Source organism: Xiphias gladius, chromosome 23 (genome assembly GCF_016859285.1).
Source record: "Xiphias gladius isolate SHS-SW01 ecotype Sanya breed wild chromosome 23, ASM1685928v1, whole genome shotgun sequence".
In the NCBI taxonomy this organism is placed as follows: Eukaryota; Metazoa; Chordata; class Actinopteri; order Istiophoriformes; family Xiphiidae; genus Xiphias; species Xiphias gladius.
The window spans coordinates 12,558,029-12,575,237 of NC_053422.1; the positions used below are offsets into that span (position 1 = coordinate 12,558,029).

At 41.4% G+C, this 17,209-nt stretch overlaps 1 protein-coding gene across 2 annotated transcripts in view; it reads left to right on the forward strand.

Moving 5' to 3' along the window:
- kdrl (kinase insert domain receptor like) overlaps positions 1 to 17,209 on the forward strand; it is a 45,877-nt gene that overhangs the window by 3,219 nt on the left and 25,449 nt on the right. For both annotated transcript variants that reach the window (XM_040119547.1, XM_040119548.1), the window contains 11 exons: positions 3,921 to 4,011; positions 5,111 to 5,328; positions 6,877 to 7,004; positions 8,203 to 8,362; positions 8,475 to 8,611; positions 8,711 to 8,882; positions 9,050 to 9,176; positions 9,348 to 9,517; positions 10,852 to 11,008; positions 13,339 to 13,453; positions 16,147 to 16,255. In XM_040119547.1, coding sequence (XP_039975481.1) covers positions 3,921 to 4,011; positions 5,111 to 5,328; positions 6,877 to 7,004; positions 8,203 to 8,362; positions 8,475 to 8,611; positions 8,711 to 8,882; positions 9,050 to 9,176; positions 9,348 to 9,517; positions 10,852 to 11,008; positions 13,339 to 13,453; positions 16,147 to 16,255 — 1,584 coding nt within the window. The remainder of the gene's footprint in view (positions 1 to 3,920; positions 4,012 to 5,110; positions 5,329 to 6,876; positions 7,005 to 8,202; positions 8,363 to 8,474; positions 8,612 to 8,710; positions 8,883 to 9,049; positions 9,177 to 9,347; positions 9,518 to 10,851; positions 11,009 to 13,338; positions 13,454 to 16,146; positions 16,256 to 17,209) is intronic.

Here is a 17,209-nt window from a genome sequence, read left to right on the forward strand (position 1 = left end):
AAAGTGGAAGGGTTTCAGAAGGGCTCTATGTGAGAGAATACGCCTGCACACATGTAGCACAGCTAGAGCAGTGGTAGCTACTCCTTGTTTTGGCAGGCAGTTCCAAGCCTTGTCAATGGTTTCAACTTGGTGTTGTAATTCTGCCACCAGAGTTTTGAGCCATTTGTGAATTTGTCTCTTTGTTTGTCTTGAAAATTTCGACTTAAAAGCAGCATACCATGAAATGTCCCTGGCACAGAACACAGCAGGATATGCAGCAGGATACTCCTGCATTGCCACACCATGAAACCATGACACTGGGAAACAGTGTAATTCTTTAACTTGCTAAACTCAGAGGTAGTGGATATGAAGCATCTAACTTTGCTTTTCAGTCCAATTCCTTAACAGGTAGAATAGTGGCATATACCCTTTGAATGGTCACTTTTAACTTATCAGTTAGACATACACATCAGTTTATGTGTAGTGTTTTGTTTTGCTTCATTAATAATACTCATTCGACTATCTGCAGGCTCAACAGAATGCGTGTTATCCTTTTGCACCAGGACGCGAAGCTTATCTTACAGATTGGTGACCATTCGCCGCTGTTTCGCTCCTGTTGCTGTGGTCTTTGTGTAGCAGAGATGGCTCACCTCCAGTGACCCTGCATTCTTTTGTCAAACAATAATTCCCTCTCCACCCGTTTCACGTATTTTGTTTTAGGACTGAAGTGGCAAGGTTAAACAAAGGGGATCATCATGCTTTATTGTTATTTTTGCCTTGAAAACACCACAAAAAAAAAATAAAAAGAAAAGAAAAATCTTCTCCCAACTCTCAAGACAGTTGCGTTGTATCATGACGGGATGGGAAGTACAGGGAAATCAAGTGTACTCTCTGCAAAAGGGAAGGGAATTCCGCACATTATTCCCGGCACTTGAAGGGCTGTAACTTAGTTTCCCATTCAATTGACTGATAGTACAGTCATTTCATACAGTAATAGTGGTCTTTATTACGCAACATCAAACATAAGCCACTGGCAGCATGCCGCAAAAGCAAGGCTGGTAACATCTTGCCAAGTTACGTCAACTCGTAATATCCTTTTTATTCACATTTGCGCTCAGCTTTATTATGGCTGTTCGTATATTACTTGCTTGTCTCTTCAATAGTTTGTCGTATCCTCACCCTTCAGTTCTGGAACGTTGTTGTAAAATGGTAACTCCGTACAGTAGTCATTGGATTAAAGTACCAAAGCAGAGGGCGGCAGATCAGTCCAGAACTATTAAAAAGTGACCCCAATAAGAAGTATAATAGTAATGGAGCAACTAACAAGAGAACCTCACTTTGAAGGACTTCTTTTCACAGTTTATCTCACCATAGTTGTGCTCAGAATATCTGAATATCCTTCACCGTGTTAAATTGTAATACACCAAATTCATGCAATTTTTTCTGATTATAAATAACAACGCATTTTCATGACCCTATATCCTTAAAAAAACATTTGATGAAGGATAAGCAGGATAGTCTAGGGTCAACAATTTCATTTGCATTGCTGAACCTCCGGCTTGGATTAATTGAAAAACTCTTTCAGTTTTTTTTTTCATTGTTCGGCTGTTCTTTTAGACTAAATATTTAAATAGCATTTTCTGATCCACAAACATTTCAGAATAGTGTAGAGTTGATCCTGGAATCCAACACTGTTTGAATTTTTAGTCTTTATTTCCTGACTGGTAGTGAATCTACAGTACCACAAATGTTTTCCAAACACTATGTCCTGTGCCACTTCCCTTCATCGATGGCAAGGGAGGACAAGGACATACAAATGTGATCTTGGTCTAATCTTAGTTAACTTGGCTCTGTGTCAATAATCAGTCTGATGCTGTGTCACCGGCTCTAGACCCCCTCGTCAGTTGACTGAGAAACTGAACCACAAGTCACTCGGCCTCTCTCTCCCTCACTCTGTTTGTTCCATGCCTGTCCTCTTTTTAGTGCTTCTTAATGAGAACCAGCTTCAGGGCCCTTTGAACCAACGCAATAAGCGCAATTTCTGGCATTTTTTAGGCGATCTGCTGGAGGAATGCAGCACACAGCTGTTGCGGGGGGTTAGGGGTGTTGGGACGCTTGCTGAGGTCAGCGTTGGGCAGGCGCTGGGGCAAGTGCTAGTTTTGAGGGTGTGGGTGTAGAGAGACAACCGTGGCATGTTTTTTTTTTCTCTTTTAGTGGGCTATTGGGGGCCCCTGCTGATTCATCCATCTGTAGTGAGTTACTGAGGAGAATAGAAGAAAAATTGGCCAGTTTTAAGAGATGAGCTCCCTGCCAGTGCAACTCAAGGTCAGGATGATGTTTTCAGTTGTTGTTATTGTTGTTATGTGTGCAAGCAAATACCAGCATTTGTATCAGCACACGGGTCAAAGAAACGACATGTTGAACATGCAGTAATCAGTTTTGCAACATTATACATTGTACTTTTTATTTTGCCATTTGTATTTAACTGGTCCCAGGGGTCAAATTCTATTCGATTCATTATTGAATTCATTATAAGTCCTCATTTGCTGCAATTCAGTTGCATGAAGTTGCTGTCAGTTTCTAGGTGTGAGGAAAGAAAATGGCAATTAGAAATTTGTTTGACACCTACAGAGAAACGGACACTAGATAGTTTTAACCTGTGAATCGTGATTGTGTGATTGTTTATCTAGGTCAAGAACCTCGAAGCACGTGGTAAAACAACATGAAAGAGTGTGAGCCACAATCCTCCCCCTCTGCATAACCTTGGACAATAAAACAATGATGTTATAATATTTTTGTGAGGAAGTCAATATTGAGTGCCACTGCCAACACTCACAGTGTCAGCTCATTCTTAGCACAACAGCTGCTCCGAATAATAGACAAATACTAGGCAAGTGTGTGTGTGTGTGTGTGTGTGTGTGTGTGTGTGTGTGTGTGTGTGTGTGTGTGTGTGTGTGTGTGTGTGTGTGTGTGTGTGTGTTTGCATTTGTAAATTCAGGTGCATTTCCTTGTGCGTGTGCCTGCATGTGTGTCCGTCAGCTGGTTCATGTGTCAGCACATCAGCCTGATAGTACACTGTTGTGTAACTCGATTGTCTTTCTTCATTCTATGCTACAAATAAAGGTTTCCCTGAAGACTGTCATATCGGGAGGGTTGACTTAATAAACTTGTTTTCTGACTACAGTGACAAGCTGTGCAGCTTTCACTGGGACCACAGTGAAAAGAAGGAAATCACATATGGGACCGTGACACCTTTTGGACACCAGGGAGAATCACAGTGTTTCCTATGTTGAACGCTGTTAGAGGGACCTCTCAACAGACAGAGCTGGCTGTACACCAAATAGGGGCCACCTTTGAATCAAACATCTCAACCTCCTATTTTCCCCCCGATAATGTAAAAATAGCATTTAGAGTGCAAGGTCAATGGTAAATGAAAAAAATACAAAAAGAGAGGAAGGGAGAACCCACAAAAGGAGGCCGAGCGGTAGATTTACAGGAAATGCATGCAAAGACACTCATCAGGGTCTGCCTCAGTTCTCAGTGACTCTGACCTCTCTGGAAAAGTGGTACAGCTGCTCCCGTTATTGTCCCCTTCCTCCCTCTATTCCACTTTCTCTCTCTTTCTTTCTTTCTTTCTGCTCATCCCAGGCCACTATCCATTCAGCAACCTGCCCTCCCAGCACCGGAAACACCCCCGGTGCTCTCACATGAGGACAATCGCTTGCATAAGAGGCAGGAGTAGATGAGCACAAAGTGAACCCACATTTATTTACAGTGCTGAAGTGATTCATGGGAATTGTGAACAATCTTTTCCATTCTATTGTTCATTGCAGTAGTGACTGATGAACACTGTTAAAGAGATGCTGTAAATTTGCAGGTTAGATGGACTTTGTCCCTAATTGCTCTGCATGTGTGTCTCTTTGTTTCTGTGTGTTCAACAGGGCATTTGGAGAGAGAGCACTTGCCTAAGATTCTGCCCTCAGAGAATCCCATCATTCTTCATCAGGATGATTTATTAATCCTCATATGCAGGTATGTAACACATTGATTTTTATCAATGGCAATGGCAACCAATACAACATTTGAATACAATATAGCCAGTGGTTAATAATATAAATTCCTGATTAATGTGAGAAAGTTAAGTATCCTGTCATGTAGACATTTGCAACAATCAAAGAACTTTATGACTCCAGTTTTTGTTGCCCTTTCCTGGTCAGTTATCAGAGGTCAGTCAGGAGGAAAAGGGTCTGTTTCTGAACTGTCACTGCAGCCATAAAGTTTAGACCCTGGTCTCATTGCATGACAGAAAGGTCAAGGGGAACATAAACGGGACATGCATGGGCCTCGGGACACTTGCTGGCTACAAAGAAGCTGGGACAATCCTTAACAGGAACCAGTGGTGGTGGTCCAAATTTATCAGTCTGTGTGACAAACTGTGTTTTTCAGTTTCCTTTAGGGGTGGTGGGACCCAAGTGTGCTGCATTCACATTTGTTAAGAATTTAGTGAGTCTTGCATCATTTTGTAGGCCCGCAAGGAATGTTTAGGAACTCGTGTCTATCTAATGTAATGCTTCCCTACAAGGCCATATGCTAAAATGCCTGACCCATACAGTGCTGTGTTGTTTTCTGTCACTGGAGAGCTGGAGGGTGCTTGACCCAAAATTCTGAGGGCAAAGGCAGTGGTATGCAAAACATGTTTGATGTTCCTCTGGGATCTCTTTGATGAGAGTTTTAAAATGGATGCTGCGTGGAAAGAATGTGTTAACCGAGCACATCATTCAAGAGAAATATGTTCCCATGTGAAAGTTAGAGTTATCGGATGACTCAAGATTAACTCAAAATAAACTTGATGAAAATGAACATCAAGCCAAAAAGTCCCAAAGGGAGAAGCAGCTGCTGCCACCCTGAACTAAAAAGCTTGTAAGGTCATTGTGACACTTTTCCTCAAAATAGATCCAAGTTATGCAGTGCTTTGTTTACAGAGAACAGATCCACAGTATCGTGTCAAATCCAACATATTTAATAGTACATTTTCTTTACCAGCTATTATCACACCTGAAGCTGACTGGACTGATTTAAGTGACGATGTCTTCCAGTTCATCTAATACTGTCCCGCTCTGTCTTCCCTCAGAGGTCATGGCTCGCTGCACTGGACACTTGCCGATCCCCGACGATCCGTTTCATCAGAGGGGGTGAAGGTGGAGCGGTGTGATTCCGGACATCACTCTCACTCATACTGCAGCAAACTGACAGTCACACACTTGAGTGCCAATGACACAGGGAGTTACAGCTGCAAATACTTCAGTTATGGTTCAGAACGCATCAGCTCGACCTATGTCTATGTCAAAGGTGAGACCTGCAAAGCGCTCTTCGCATGGGATACTGCCACTGACAAGCTCAGATTATCAGTCCTTTCTCTATTAAATACAGTGGATGAATATGTGGGAACAAGCGAGCAGAAACCCGTGCAGTCTCTTGTTAGATTTATGACACTCAAATTATCCCCTCCAAGTCCACTGAATGTACGTAATTTTCCAGCATGAGAAAAACTGAATGTAATGTTGTTTAGAAATGCAAAAAGCTGTTCTATAAACTGTAGCACCCATTAGGCTTCTTTCCTTTTGAACCGAATTGTTTTTCTTGGATCCATGATTTAACTGTGTTTATTTTTGCGAAAGTCATGGAAGACTCCTGATAAAAGAAGGTTTTCACAGGGTGATTCTCAGTGTTGAAATGAGCTCACAGACACTGGCACTTAGTGGATCGAATGAAATGGTCAATTAGCAATCTCATATTTTCTAAAGATTCAAGAACTTGAAAACATCCACTTTTGCAAGAGAAAAGAATGAATTAGCGAGAACAGAAGAAAAAACGAAAGTAAAAAAAAATTAAGATAAATCTTTTTTTTTTGGATTATGAAATGGTATGCACTATGTATGACTACAGTTTTCCTTTAAATGCAGGATGCTGACTTGTATTTAATGGCATTCAGACTGAAGTGTCATAGTTCTCGTTCACAGAGAGAGTGAGACCAAAAGAGGAAGTGATTTCTTTGGTACTATGGTTTCTTCTGGAGGTGGAAGGGTACTCATGATTGCACGGGAAGCCCTGGTCATTGACAGTGATTTCCTGCTCTGGCTACTGTTTCCTAAGTCTCCTCTAAAGCGTCAGATGGCACCAGTTACAGTTACACTAATATTCAAATGGAGATGGTGCTAGCCAACATATGAAGAACAAGTTGGCTCATTTCACCTAGATGTGTATGTTTTTTAGACTTTAAAGCAGTTGCTATAAAGACATTAGATAAGGATAAAATTACGAAATATTGGTCTCAAGGATTTGAAATAGTTTTAGACGATGAAGACCAAAGTAACACTGGGTTCAGTTTGTTCCTTCTCTTGTTGCTCTTGTGAATATGCTCTCAAATCGCCTAACCTTCAGGCAGCCTGCGTGTGTTTAGTCTAACACTCTCTTTTCAAAGCCGCTCAGCTGTTTATTAGATCATTTTCCATGCTTGCTTTTCAAATAATAGTTCCTTTATCATACCACTACTGCTTGACCTCACACCAATTGCAGGCTATTTGTGTAGGTGTGTAGTTCCCACAGTGGTTGTGTAATGCCTTGCAGCCCAGTAGGAACATACAACTATAGCCTGATTGCTCTATTTTTGCTCATTCACTTAAAATTAAGTAATCTCTAAGCAATCTCTCTGACATTGCCCTGATTTAGTTGCACTTCTCTGACATAACAGTTTTTTCACCCTCGTTTAACAACAGCGGTAAATTTGCTACAAAACATCATTAACCCAAAGGACAAAATGTACGGGGCCACATCTGCTTTGAAATGCAGTTTCTGTTTGACCCATATTTTAGATCTCACAGATTTTTTTTTCCTCAGATCCCAAGCAACCTTTTGTGGAGCCATATTATCAGACACCTTACATCCTGGGCATCTACAGGCATGAGACTAGCCTCACAATCCCCTGCCGGACGTCCTCTCCCGATATTGTTGTAACCCTGACAGGGGTAAGGACTCACAAAGACAATCATTTCACACCTTCTGCTCATGCCTTCCACTTGTAGATTAAGATGTTGTACTGTATATAGTACATAGTATATAGTAAATCACTGTATGTCTTCCACAGACCTTGTTGGACATGAACCTTAAAGTATATCACACATTATGTGATATACTGCTATTTATGCATCTGATTGCTATTAAGATAAAGATTGATCATCAAGATTGTTATCAATACCACAGCAGGGTATCCTTAATTGTCATATTCTGAAAAAAAAAAAAAAAAATTCCACTCTGTGCTCACTGGTTCTCACACCCCTTGTGTATTAAATCACTCTAGCACATAGAGACAGACTGGGGACATTGGCTTGTTTGAGGGAAGATCAGGGATGGCGAATGGAGTCCTCCTGTCTGCTTCCTGTGAGAGCAGGAAGGTGCTCCAAGAGTGTTCTTCTCAGAATAGACTCAGAGACTAAATTTAGTACCTCTTCTCTTACAAACATCAGGAAATGCAGTAGAAAAACAATACAGACTGTGTCCAGTCTCAGAAAACAACAGGTAACTTGTGAGGATTATAACATTTGATCCCAGAATTAAGTGGGAGATGTCAGTGGAGGGGTGCTGAGGGTCCTTAAGTTTCTGTAAAACTTAAGGACCCGATTATGGTCAAAAAAGACAACAGCGTAAAAGCCATTTGACAAAGTTGCCATGACAACCACAAAGGAGTGTGCTTTTTGTCATATTTGTGATTGATATACAGGCATATGTCACAGTGCCTACTGTGGACAAACACATCTGACTGAGATGGAACAGATAGTGGTCGAGTGACCTTCCTGCTATTCGAAAATCTATGGCACTCCTCCTTCCTGCTCCCTTTCCTTCCTTCCCTTCCCTTGCCCCTTCTCCCAGCCCACCTTCTGGCATAAGAACAAACAGCAGAAGGCACGTACATCCTTTTCGGAGTGCAATGTTTTGTGCTCCATTGCATAAATGATTGCAGAGGTTACACTCCACAAACAATAAAAACTAATTAGTCCTTGTCACAGATGTCTGTCCCCAGCTGAGCCCAGCAGAGCATGAGTTACATGTTAAATTAAGTTGAGTAAATTACACTTCTGGCTCAGTGATCTTTAACGAACATCACGAGTGTCACCAAATATCTATGGGTACTGACAAAACCTCTCTGCTCTTCTCTCTTGATTGCAGCTCCCGCCTTTATCAGACAAGATTGCTAAGGAAAAGGTATGGGATCCAAAGGTGGGATTCAAGATTCCATATGGTCCCTACACTATGTACAGTACACTCACCTGTAGCACCATTGTCAACGGTAGTGAGTTCACGTCAATGTACATCCCTAAGAGACAGAGTGAGTCTGTTGTCTTTCTGGCAAACCTGCTCATTGAAAACTTTAGACCATTGCTAATGAAGAGGTGTCTCCATTTCACAGTATTCCTTTGTCTTTTGTCTCCATTTTACAGCTCTTGTTCTTAATAATGTCAAAATCACCCCAAACCATGTCAGACTGTTGGTTGGCGACACCCTCGTCCTCAACTGCACTGGTGAGACCACCTATAATGGAAGAATAAACTTCACATGGGATTTTCCCAGGAAGAGAGTAAGTTCAGGATTTACTGTTAACACTGCACTACTGTATGTAAAAAAGAACCTTCACAGATTGTAGCAGTGGAGTTTATTGTACTCCTTGTGTCTTCAGGAAAATCGACATTATACAAACAAAACCAAAGACAAACCCGCTAGGGTCCTTGTGATGAGCAAGGCTTTAGTGTTGCCAAACATTACCATAGAGGATAAGGGGGTGTACCGCTGCAAAGCTGAGATTGAACCCACGAAACACAAGAATGCCACAGCAAAAGTCCATGTCTATGGTGAGCATGCTTTGGATGGATTAAAAATCAAATAATGTATTCAAAATTGGACTTCCATGAGCTCTAAATGTTTATTACAAAGTATAAAAATACAGCTAAATTATGTCAAAAAAGAAATAATTTTAACATCTAAATTACCGTATCACTGTGGTTATCTTTTGTTGCAGAGCATCCATTCCTCAATGTCTCCTATAGGCATGACCGGCCTAGTAAAGTGACCGTCAAAGAAGGTGAAAAAAAGCTTGTGTTTGAGCCCAAGGTAAACGCTCTGCCCCCACCAGACATGTTAGCATGGTAAGTTATAGTTTACAGTCACAATAAAAACTGTATATTATGGATTGAGTGCAGCAGCAACCCCCATATAACGCACTGTGCGAAACCCTGATTTTTAATTTTATAAGTAAACTGTTTTCTTTTCATTTATGGTTGTTGTTTCTGCAGAGTAATTATGCTTCCTATTTTCAGGTTTAAGGATGGGGTCCGTATCGAGAAGAATTCCACCTGTTACAAGATCTCTGATTTCAGATTGATCATCGCAGATGTGCAGCAGAAGCATGCTGGGGTCTTCACCATAAGCCTGGGCAACCAAGTGAAGGGCCTGTACAAGAATCTGAGCTACACCCTGGTAGTTAATGGTAAGCCGTTGCCATAAATCTGATAATGACTTCTGATCTTGAGGAAATGAAGTAATGCCTTGGCTGTGGACTGAGGCTGCCCTAGCACTATAGCTACTCTCAGTCCAGTTCACTAGACGGCAGGTAGCAGCTGTAGTATGAGAGGAATTTGGGGGCTTGTTGATTCCAGGGCTGGATTGACGTAGCAGGGGCAGCTGTTGTTGATTATTGGGGCTCTTTTGAAGGGGCTTGGCGCAGTGTGTAAATGGCCTGGGCTCTATTCTGCACGCAGACCCCAGAGGTTCCAGGACCCCCCCCCAGCATTTATTTGCATCCTTACCGTGTGTATATACAGTGCAACTCATATAAGCAACGTGTTCTATGCCGTATGTATGCAGCTTGAGGAAAACAAGGACTGAGCATGTAATTCATTGCTATTATGACTTTGTAAAGAGCATGTATAACTGTTAACACAAAGTTATAAATGTTTTAGCATGTTAGGTAAAACATTTACAGAGAACAGAAAAGTGTGTATCAGTGGCTTGAAGCTTACCATTGGGGAGGGTGGTGCAGCATTGGCCAGAGTTATCTTCATTGCATTCTTTAAACATTATCAAGGATTCTCCATAGTATGTCAAAAAGTGGATAAATCCGCCTCCTTCTGGCTTGTATATGTTTTATTTTTTGTCCTTTACTGTCTTGGTTCACAAAACTTAGATTTATTGGAATGAAAAAAATAGAACATAAACAAAAACAAACAAAGTGGAGAGAGATTCCTGGTATCAATTAGGGAACTATTTTAAACTTTGTACATCAGTTGTTCAGAGCTGTCACAGTGCTAAAGATTATGAATGAGTTATACGTGAGTGTGTGTTTGTGTGTGTGGGGTGGGATGCAGACTTTTGTCCTTTGCCAAGCGATGTCACTGCGTGTCGGTTGACTTTTTCAACTGTTCCATATGGAGAGAATGGCTACATGATGTGGGCTACCTCCTGAGGTGGCACATGGATCTTTGTCTGTTGTTAATTACAGTGCACATGGTTGATTCACTGACCTGGGCAATGGCCACAGTGGGGTTGTTCTTTGACCTACAGCCCCAGGCTAGCCAATCATCCTGCCATTCTTCTCATACGCAGTTGCTGGTGGCGCTGGCAGTGGCACCTTTGTCAAGGCAATCCATCAAGACTGTCATCCCTCATTATAAAGACATTATGAGATTCCACAGTGGGCTGGGATGGGATGGTGGATGGCTGATCTAAACTGTTGTCTCTCTCTCTCTCTTTCTCTCTCTCTCTCCCTGTATTTTGTGCGTGTCTGTGTACTTCTGTGTGTTTATATCCACTTCTCTCTCCCAGTGAAGCCAATTATTTCAGAGGAGGAGCTTGCCACTGTGGACGTGCAGCCCTACATGTTTGGCAAACAGCATCAGCTAACCTGCACTGCTTACGGGTTGCCCTTGCCAACCATCACTTGGCACTGGCAGCCGTGTCACTCAAACCTTACGCTTAAAAAGTGAGTCACCATCTTACTGTGTTTCATGCAAAAAAAATGCTTAAACTAGATTTTCTGCAGTAATGGTTTGTTAATTTCCTTCAATCTTGAATAATTAAAAGCATATCAAAGGCAAACTTTTCCTGATTTTAAGCACGACTTCATGATAAAAATGTTTTATATACAGAACATTTTGTGTTATATAACATATGTCTAGTATCTCTAAACCTTTTTAATGCTTTGAATAATTAAATGTGTAATAAGACCAAATCAGGCATGAATACCCAACATAACCTGATTCAAAATCAATTACATGCCACTAGCTACTATTTGGTGATCCTGCATTGAGTGTGGTGTTTCACCAAGTTACCAGTGATGGACTGTATGTTCAGTTTTAACTGCCAGTTTACAGGAGACTGAAAGATTTGATTCTGCTTAGACTTAACTCTCGAAGTTTATCTTTGTCCAGAAAACTGTTTATGCAGTTTGTATGTTTAATATCTGTCAGGCTAAACAAAGATGGTAAAAAATGCTACTTTTGTAAATATGTAGTTGTGTTTTTTTAGAACTCCACAGCATTTGCACAAGTTCCACAGTTATTCCACAGCAAATACAAAGACAAACATCATCACAGACTTGACAGCAGATAACTGTAGCATTCAGAGCCACCACTCTGGCCTGGGAATCCCACTATAAAGCAGATTTAAGTTGACTGATTTGACTTGGGCCCAGAAAATGAAACAAGAATCAAAGAAACGCTGCCTTCAAGACCTGCCCTCTCGTTTGTGGTCAGTGGTACTGTAAGTTAAAGAGGAAACATGAGGGAGAAATATTATTTTCAGATTCCCCAAGCCGGACAGAACTGAGTGTATGAGTGACTGTGCACGAATACCGGCCTGGTAGTGAACCCACAAACAAGATGAACATTCCCCGAGATCCTGGCTCGTCAATGACAGCGGGAGACCTGCAAGTCGTAAGATCAGGAAAACAATGGGTCATTACCCTTGGGTTATCAGACCTCAACACCATTAACAAAAACATCATTGTGGACTGAAAGAGACTGTGGCCCCCTTCATACAGCCTATTCAATGCAGGAATGTTTTTCTTTTATTTCACCTCTTTATAAAAGGTACGAATACAGAATGGAGGGGGCATCGTTGTTCAGTCAGATCACAGAGCCGGATCGACGTCTGAGTAAAACGGAGATCCGGCATGGCAGAACAAACGTCGATGCTGTTGACTTACATGTCATGCCTTTGATTCTGGAACGGCAGTATGCTATAAAATCACACAGGGAGGTGGCATAATGACAGCTTTGATGGTTCGGTTTAAACAAGCAAAGCCAACATAATTAGGGGTCTATTTAACAGCAATATACTGTTTAAAAGAGGCTTAAATTATGTTACACGTTACATGGTGTTATCCCAAAAACCCTCTCGTACTTGGCAGTTTCATGATAAATTATAGCACAGTGTTAGTTGGGTCAAAGCTACTCATTCTGCAGGGCTAAAGATAATCAAGGCTGGCACTAGGAACAGTGGCTGGGCAGTGGCAGGCAGCTAATGAGACAGAGGAACAGTTATAGCCTGGTGGGAGGCCAATTGTGCAAAATGTTTGTTTTATACAGCCCTGACCCTGTAAAGTACCTGTCACTGTAAATCCAAGATGTAGCCCTTCAAGATCATATCTAATCTAAATCTTTGGGAGTTTGGAGAGGAGGGGAAATGTGAGGTCTGGGGAGGGTTTAGAGGTGAGGGAAGCTTGCTATGTTGGATGGGGAATGAGGCTGATAGTGTAGGAAGCAGAAATATGGGGGTGTCTTTATCAAGAGGTTATCAGCTGTCCCTTGTTGACCGCCAAGGTCTTAGGATCAGCCTTATCTCCTCTGGCCAGAACGTGAGGGAGGGGGGAGGTTCCTGTACGAAGTGACGCATAGCACAGCCCTTCCTGTCGCTGTTGCTGTTTCCTCCTCTGCCTCTCCTCTCATCAGGCTGATTGTTCCCTACCACGGGCGGTGAAGGTTTAGGGGGTGGAAGTCAAATGCTTTCTCTAGGTTTCACAACCCGGACAACCTGGTCTAGACCCAGATCAGTCTCAGAGAACTCTTAAAAATATCATCAGCCTTTCAGGATTAAAGCATTGACAATAAGCTAGCAAATTGCATATTATAATCATGTGATGTGAGCAGGATGCATTTTAGTGTGACACCAGGGTTCCCAATTAAAACAACATAAAGTTTGCTTTTTTCGTCTTTGTTGTCTTTTTTAAAGTCCAACACTTGTGCATCTGTTTTTACACATACTGGTAGCATGACTAGATGGTCAGTTTTATTGCTTTTTTCTGTCTTGCAGTAGCATTGCTGACACTGAGCCAGTCCCGGTCAGCACTAATGACAGGGGAAATTACTCCCACAACTGGATTAAGAGCATAAGCTCCAAGCCTGAACTTGTTAAAGGAAAAAACAAGGTATGTGGTTTAACTTACTGTTTATTGTTTCCACACGTTATTTAAACAATGGATGCACTTGTAGCATAATTTGTTCACCGTGAAATATGGTTCACAAATAGCATTGACCAACTCAACTGTAGGATTTATATGACAACAAGATGTGAACAAGAGGATGTGTAGAGATCCACAGAATAACCAATAGCTAGGTCAGATTCAAGTACAAATCTCCCGTGACCTTGAAAAGTTAGATTTAACATCTGAAATCCATAAATCCTCACAATTTTCCTCCTATTGGCAGTGATGCAGTACTTCTCTTCACTGAAAATGATTCATTTTGTCTGCATTAGTTTTGACTGAAGTCATATGACTTAAGGCCTTCAGCAGTCCCCTTTGAAGAAATCAGTTTTGTTTTTCATTGCTGCACTTAAAAAGACATGATTTATCTTGGACTAAGCAACCAGGAAAATACGGGAAAATCTCGTGGTTTCATGCATACGATGTTGTACATGTGAAAAGGAAGATGCTCTGTTGATAAATACTGTACATTTGCAACATAGAGCTTACATACTAGCATAACTTTGTTGGTTTTCTGTTACTACAAAGGCTTCCCTATAAGAAGCAAGATCTCTACCAGAGAATTCCTACCACTTCTGAAATTGTGCACCCATAACTGACACAGTTCATTTCCCCCAACTGAAGTGAAATATATCCTCCATTTCACAGTTTATTCATATGAAGAACACTTGTAATTTTAGTAGATGCAGCTTCATCCTGGGCCAAAGACACAGACAGACTCATGGAGCTAAGCCTTATAAGCAGTACTAAAGCTGTATTCCTTACACCATGCATGTACAGAGGGATGACAACAAACCTTTCTAGAATCTATGCTAAACCAAAACATGTGCAGATAAGCCGCCACACACATTGAAAAACAGCAGGAATTGTGCTTTTGCTATTTAAGCATAAATTACTGTAATTGTGCATAATGTGATTATAGAAGCAAGATGTGATCACAAAAGCAGTGTATTTAAGCAGATAGAAATATTATTTGTCACACATTTTACACTAATTTTCTCTAATTTTTCATTTGTGCAAAATCAATACTCTGGCATCATTGTGGAAAATACCATTCCATCAGTTTTTCTTAAGAAACATCAAACACATATTTCCATGAAAACCCAAAACATGCCACATATAGGGGAAACTATAGCTGCAAATGTCCTGTAGGAGCCTGTTACTAAAACAGTTCACCACAAACATAATTAAGAGCAGGCCTCCATTGCCTTGTGAAAGTCAGCCTTTAGGATTAGGTTAAAAAAAAACCATTACAGCAGGCTAGGTCAAATTAGGGCACAAATTTATCGACATACAAATTTTCTGCAGGAGTAAAATTCAGTGGTCACTCCTAATCCAAACCTTTCTTTTTATTGTTTTAACCTGCATTTCTGGTGAATATTTGGGTGATTTATTGACTTCTGCTTTCTCATTAAGTATAGAAGGAAACTTAAAATCCTACCAATTCTTTGCTCACCAAGTTATTGTAAATTTGGCCATTTTCACAGGGCATCAGTTCTAATATGTCTCTGACATAAGTAGGGAGGAAGCACTTATTTACAAGTACCCGTGGCCAAACGCTGGTGCTTTATGAGGGTTAAGACTAAGGGTCAATGATAACAAGCTGCAGTTTAAAAGAAGAGGGATTTGTTGAAAGTGAATTCCTCTCTGTCACCCCACATAAATCGTGTTGGCCTGTGAATAAGAATGTAGTCAGGGCTGGGCCTCTGAGTGGCTCCCCAGAAGGCCCAGTAGAGAGGGAGACTGGCCGGGGTCATAATATAAGGAAAACACAGGGGGAAGACATGGCAACAGAGGTCACAGTGCGTCTGGTCAGGTCACCTCTCAAGGACTAACCACAACCATTTAAATGACTGTTTTCGAGCTTGGGTTACATCATTGTGAGTAATAGTTGTAACATAAAACCATTAGGTCACTCCATCAGTTTTTGACAAATGTCATAGCAGCATGAATTGGATAATTTGATATAACTTTTTAAAAACGTATTCTTTTACCCCCTGTTTGAATGGTGAACATTGTAAGTACATGGACGCTTAAACTGTTTCATGGCTACAGCTGTGTGCCTGAGAATCAACACAATAGTTCCTGCAAGCCCAGGAAGTTTAGGCCAGCATACACCCAGACAATACACCCACATCATTCATTCTCTTTGATGTAGCTGACTGCCCCCAAAAAACAGATGTCACTATGAACACTGAACAGAACCCTACGCAGTCTGGCCCCCACCCAAGTCTCACTTATTATTTCGTCTATTTAAGCCATTAAAATGTTGCACCAGCGTGATGACAAAATTGAGTGTGGCAATAGAAGTGCTTTCCAGGAAATGGACATGGAGCACCAGCACTAGATCTATAGTGCAGGTCTGAAGGAGACTCGGTGGGTTTTAAAACTCCGGATGTATCCTTTCATTAATGTGACGCACTGGAGGGTAAAAAAACAGACCAGGCTTGGTCCAGACCTCTTACTCGCCTGTTAACAGCAACTCAATGCTCTGATGGTGACCATGGATAAATCACACTAACAGTTTAAGTTACATCGGAAACCCTAGTTGTGATATCAAGCATTTGTTTTTTATCGTAATATGTTTTATTCTGCTTTGAATAATCAGTAACATTTGCCCCATTGATCCCACTTAGACTGTGAGTACACTGGTGATTGGAGAGGCTAGCGTGTCAGGAAACTACTACTGTGTGGCCCAGAACGAGGATGACCTCAGCAAAATGATGATCCCTTTCTATGTTGATGGTAAGTGGGTTACCAGAATACAACAGATGAAACATCTGCATTTAAATCTTAGCAGCTGAAAGTGCATGCAGAGATACTATACTGAGTTTTATTGTAATTGCAAAGTGCATTATACCGTGCACTGCATTCTTTCAGACAATCTACACAAACAGAACACGTTGTAATGAATTGCAAGAACGGGGAAGGAATGTGCAGATTGTATTGTGCAATAAAGAGACCAGAGGGGGGCATTAATTGAAACCATCCTCCACTGTAGCTGAACGGCTTCAGGGCGGAAGAGAGGCAAATATGTCCTGAGCCATATGGAGCGCTATAATGGCACTTGTTTAAAAACAGCTATGAATAACTGCATTCCTGCTCCAGTGCCAGCGGGTCATTCCTCTTTCTCTCTGAGTCTTCTGCTATGATAATTTACTTTTTTTTTATGTGCATCTGAGCATTTCCAAATGTTCCCAAAATGAATATCCATCGAGACAGTTATGTAATAAAATTGGGAGTGAGGTGTCACTGCACACAAACGTAGTTCACTCTGCACACTCACTTTGCAAAAAAAGTGAATCACACATCCTTAAATGTTGAATGAATCACATCTCTCGAAGGATGAGTTATTGGTCTCGGAGAGCGGTGGATTTGGGTTAACACATAATTGAGGGGATGCCAAGTACCAAAACCTTGTCTCGCAGAGAAGGAGAATTCCCAAGAGGAGTCCTGCTCTCTTCTAGAGGTGAGGAAAACGGAGAATGATGGAACGCCGCTAAAAAACAACGACAGAATTGTAATAACAGCTGTCTTCTCTTACTGAACACAGAATGCTTTCCAGCAATCTGAATAAACAAGCACGGTTTGGTTCCCCTGGGGCCCAGACTCAGCTCCACTCCAACTGGATTGGAGTGCAGGAGCGCCATCAGCAATGCTGTCCACCAGCAACGTGCTTCCAATTAACAGTGATGAAAC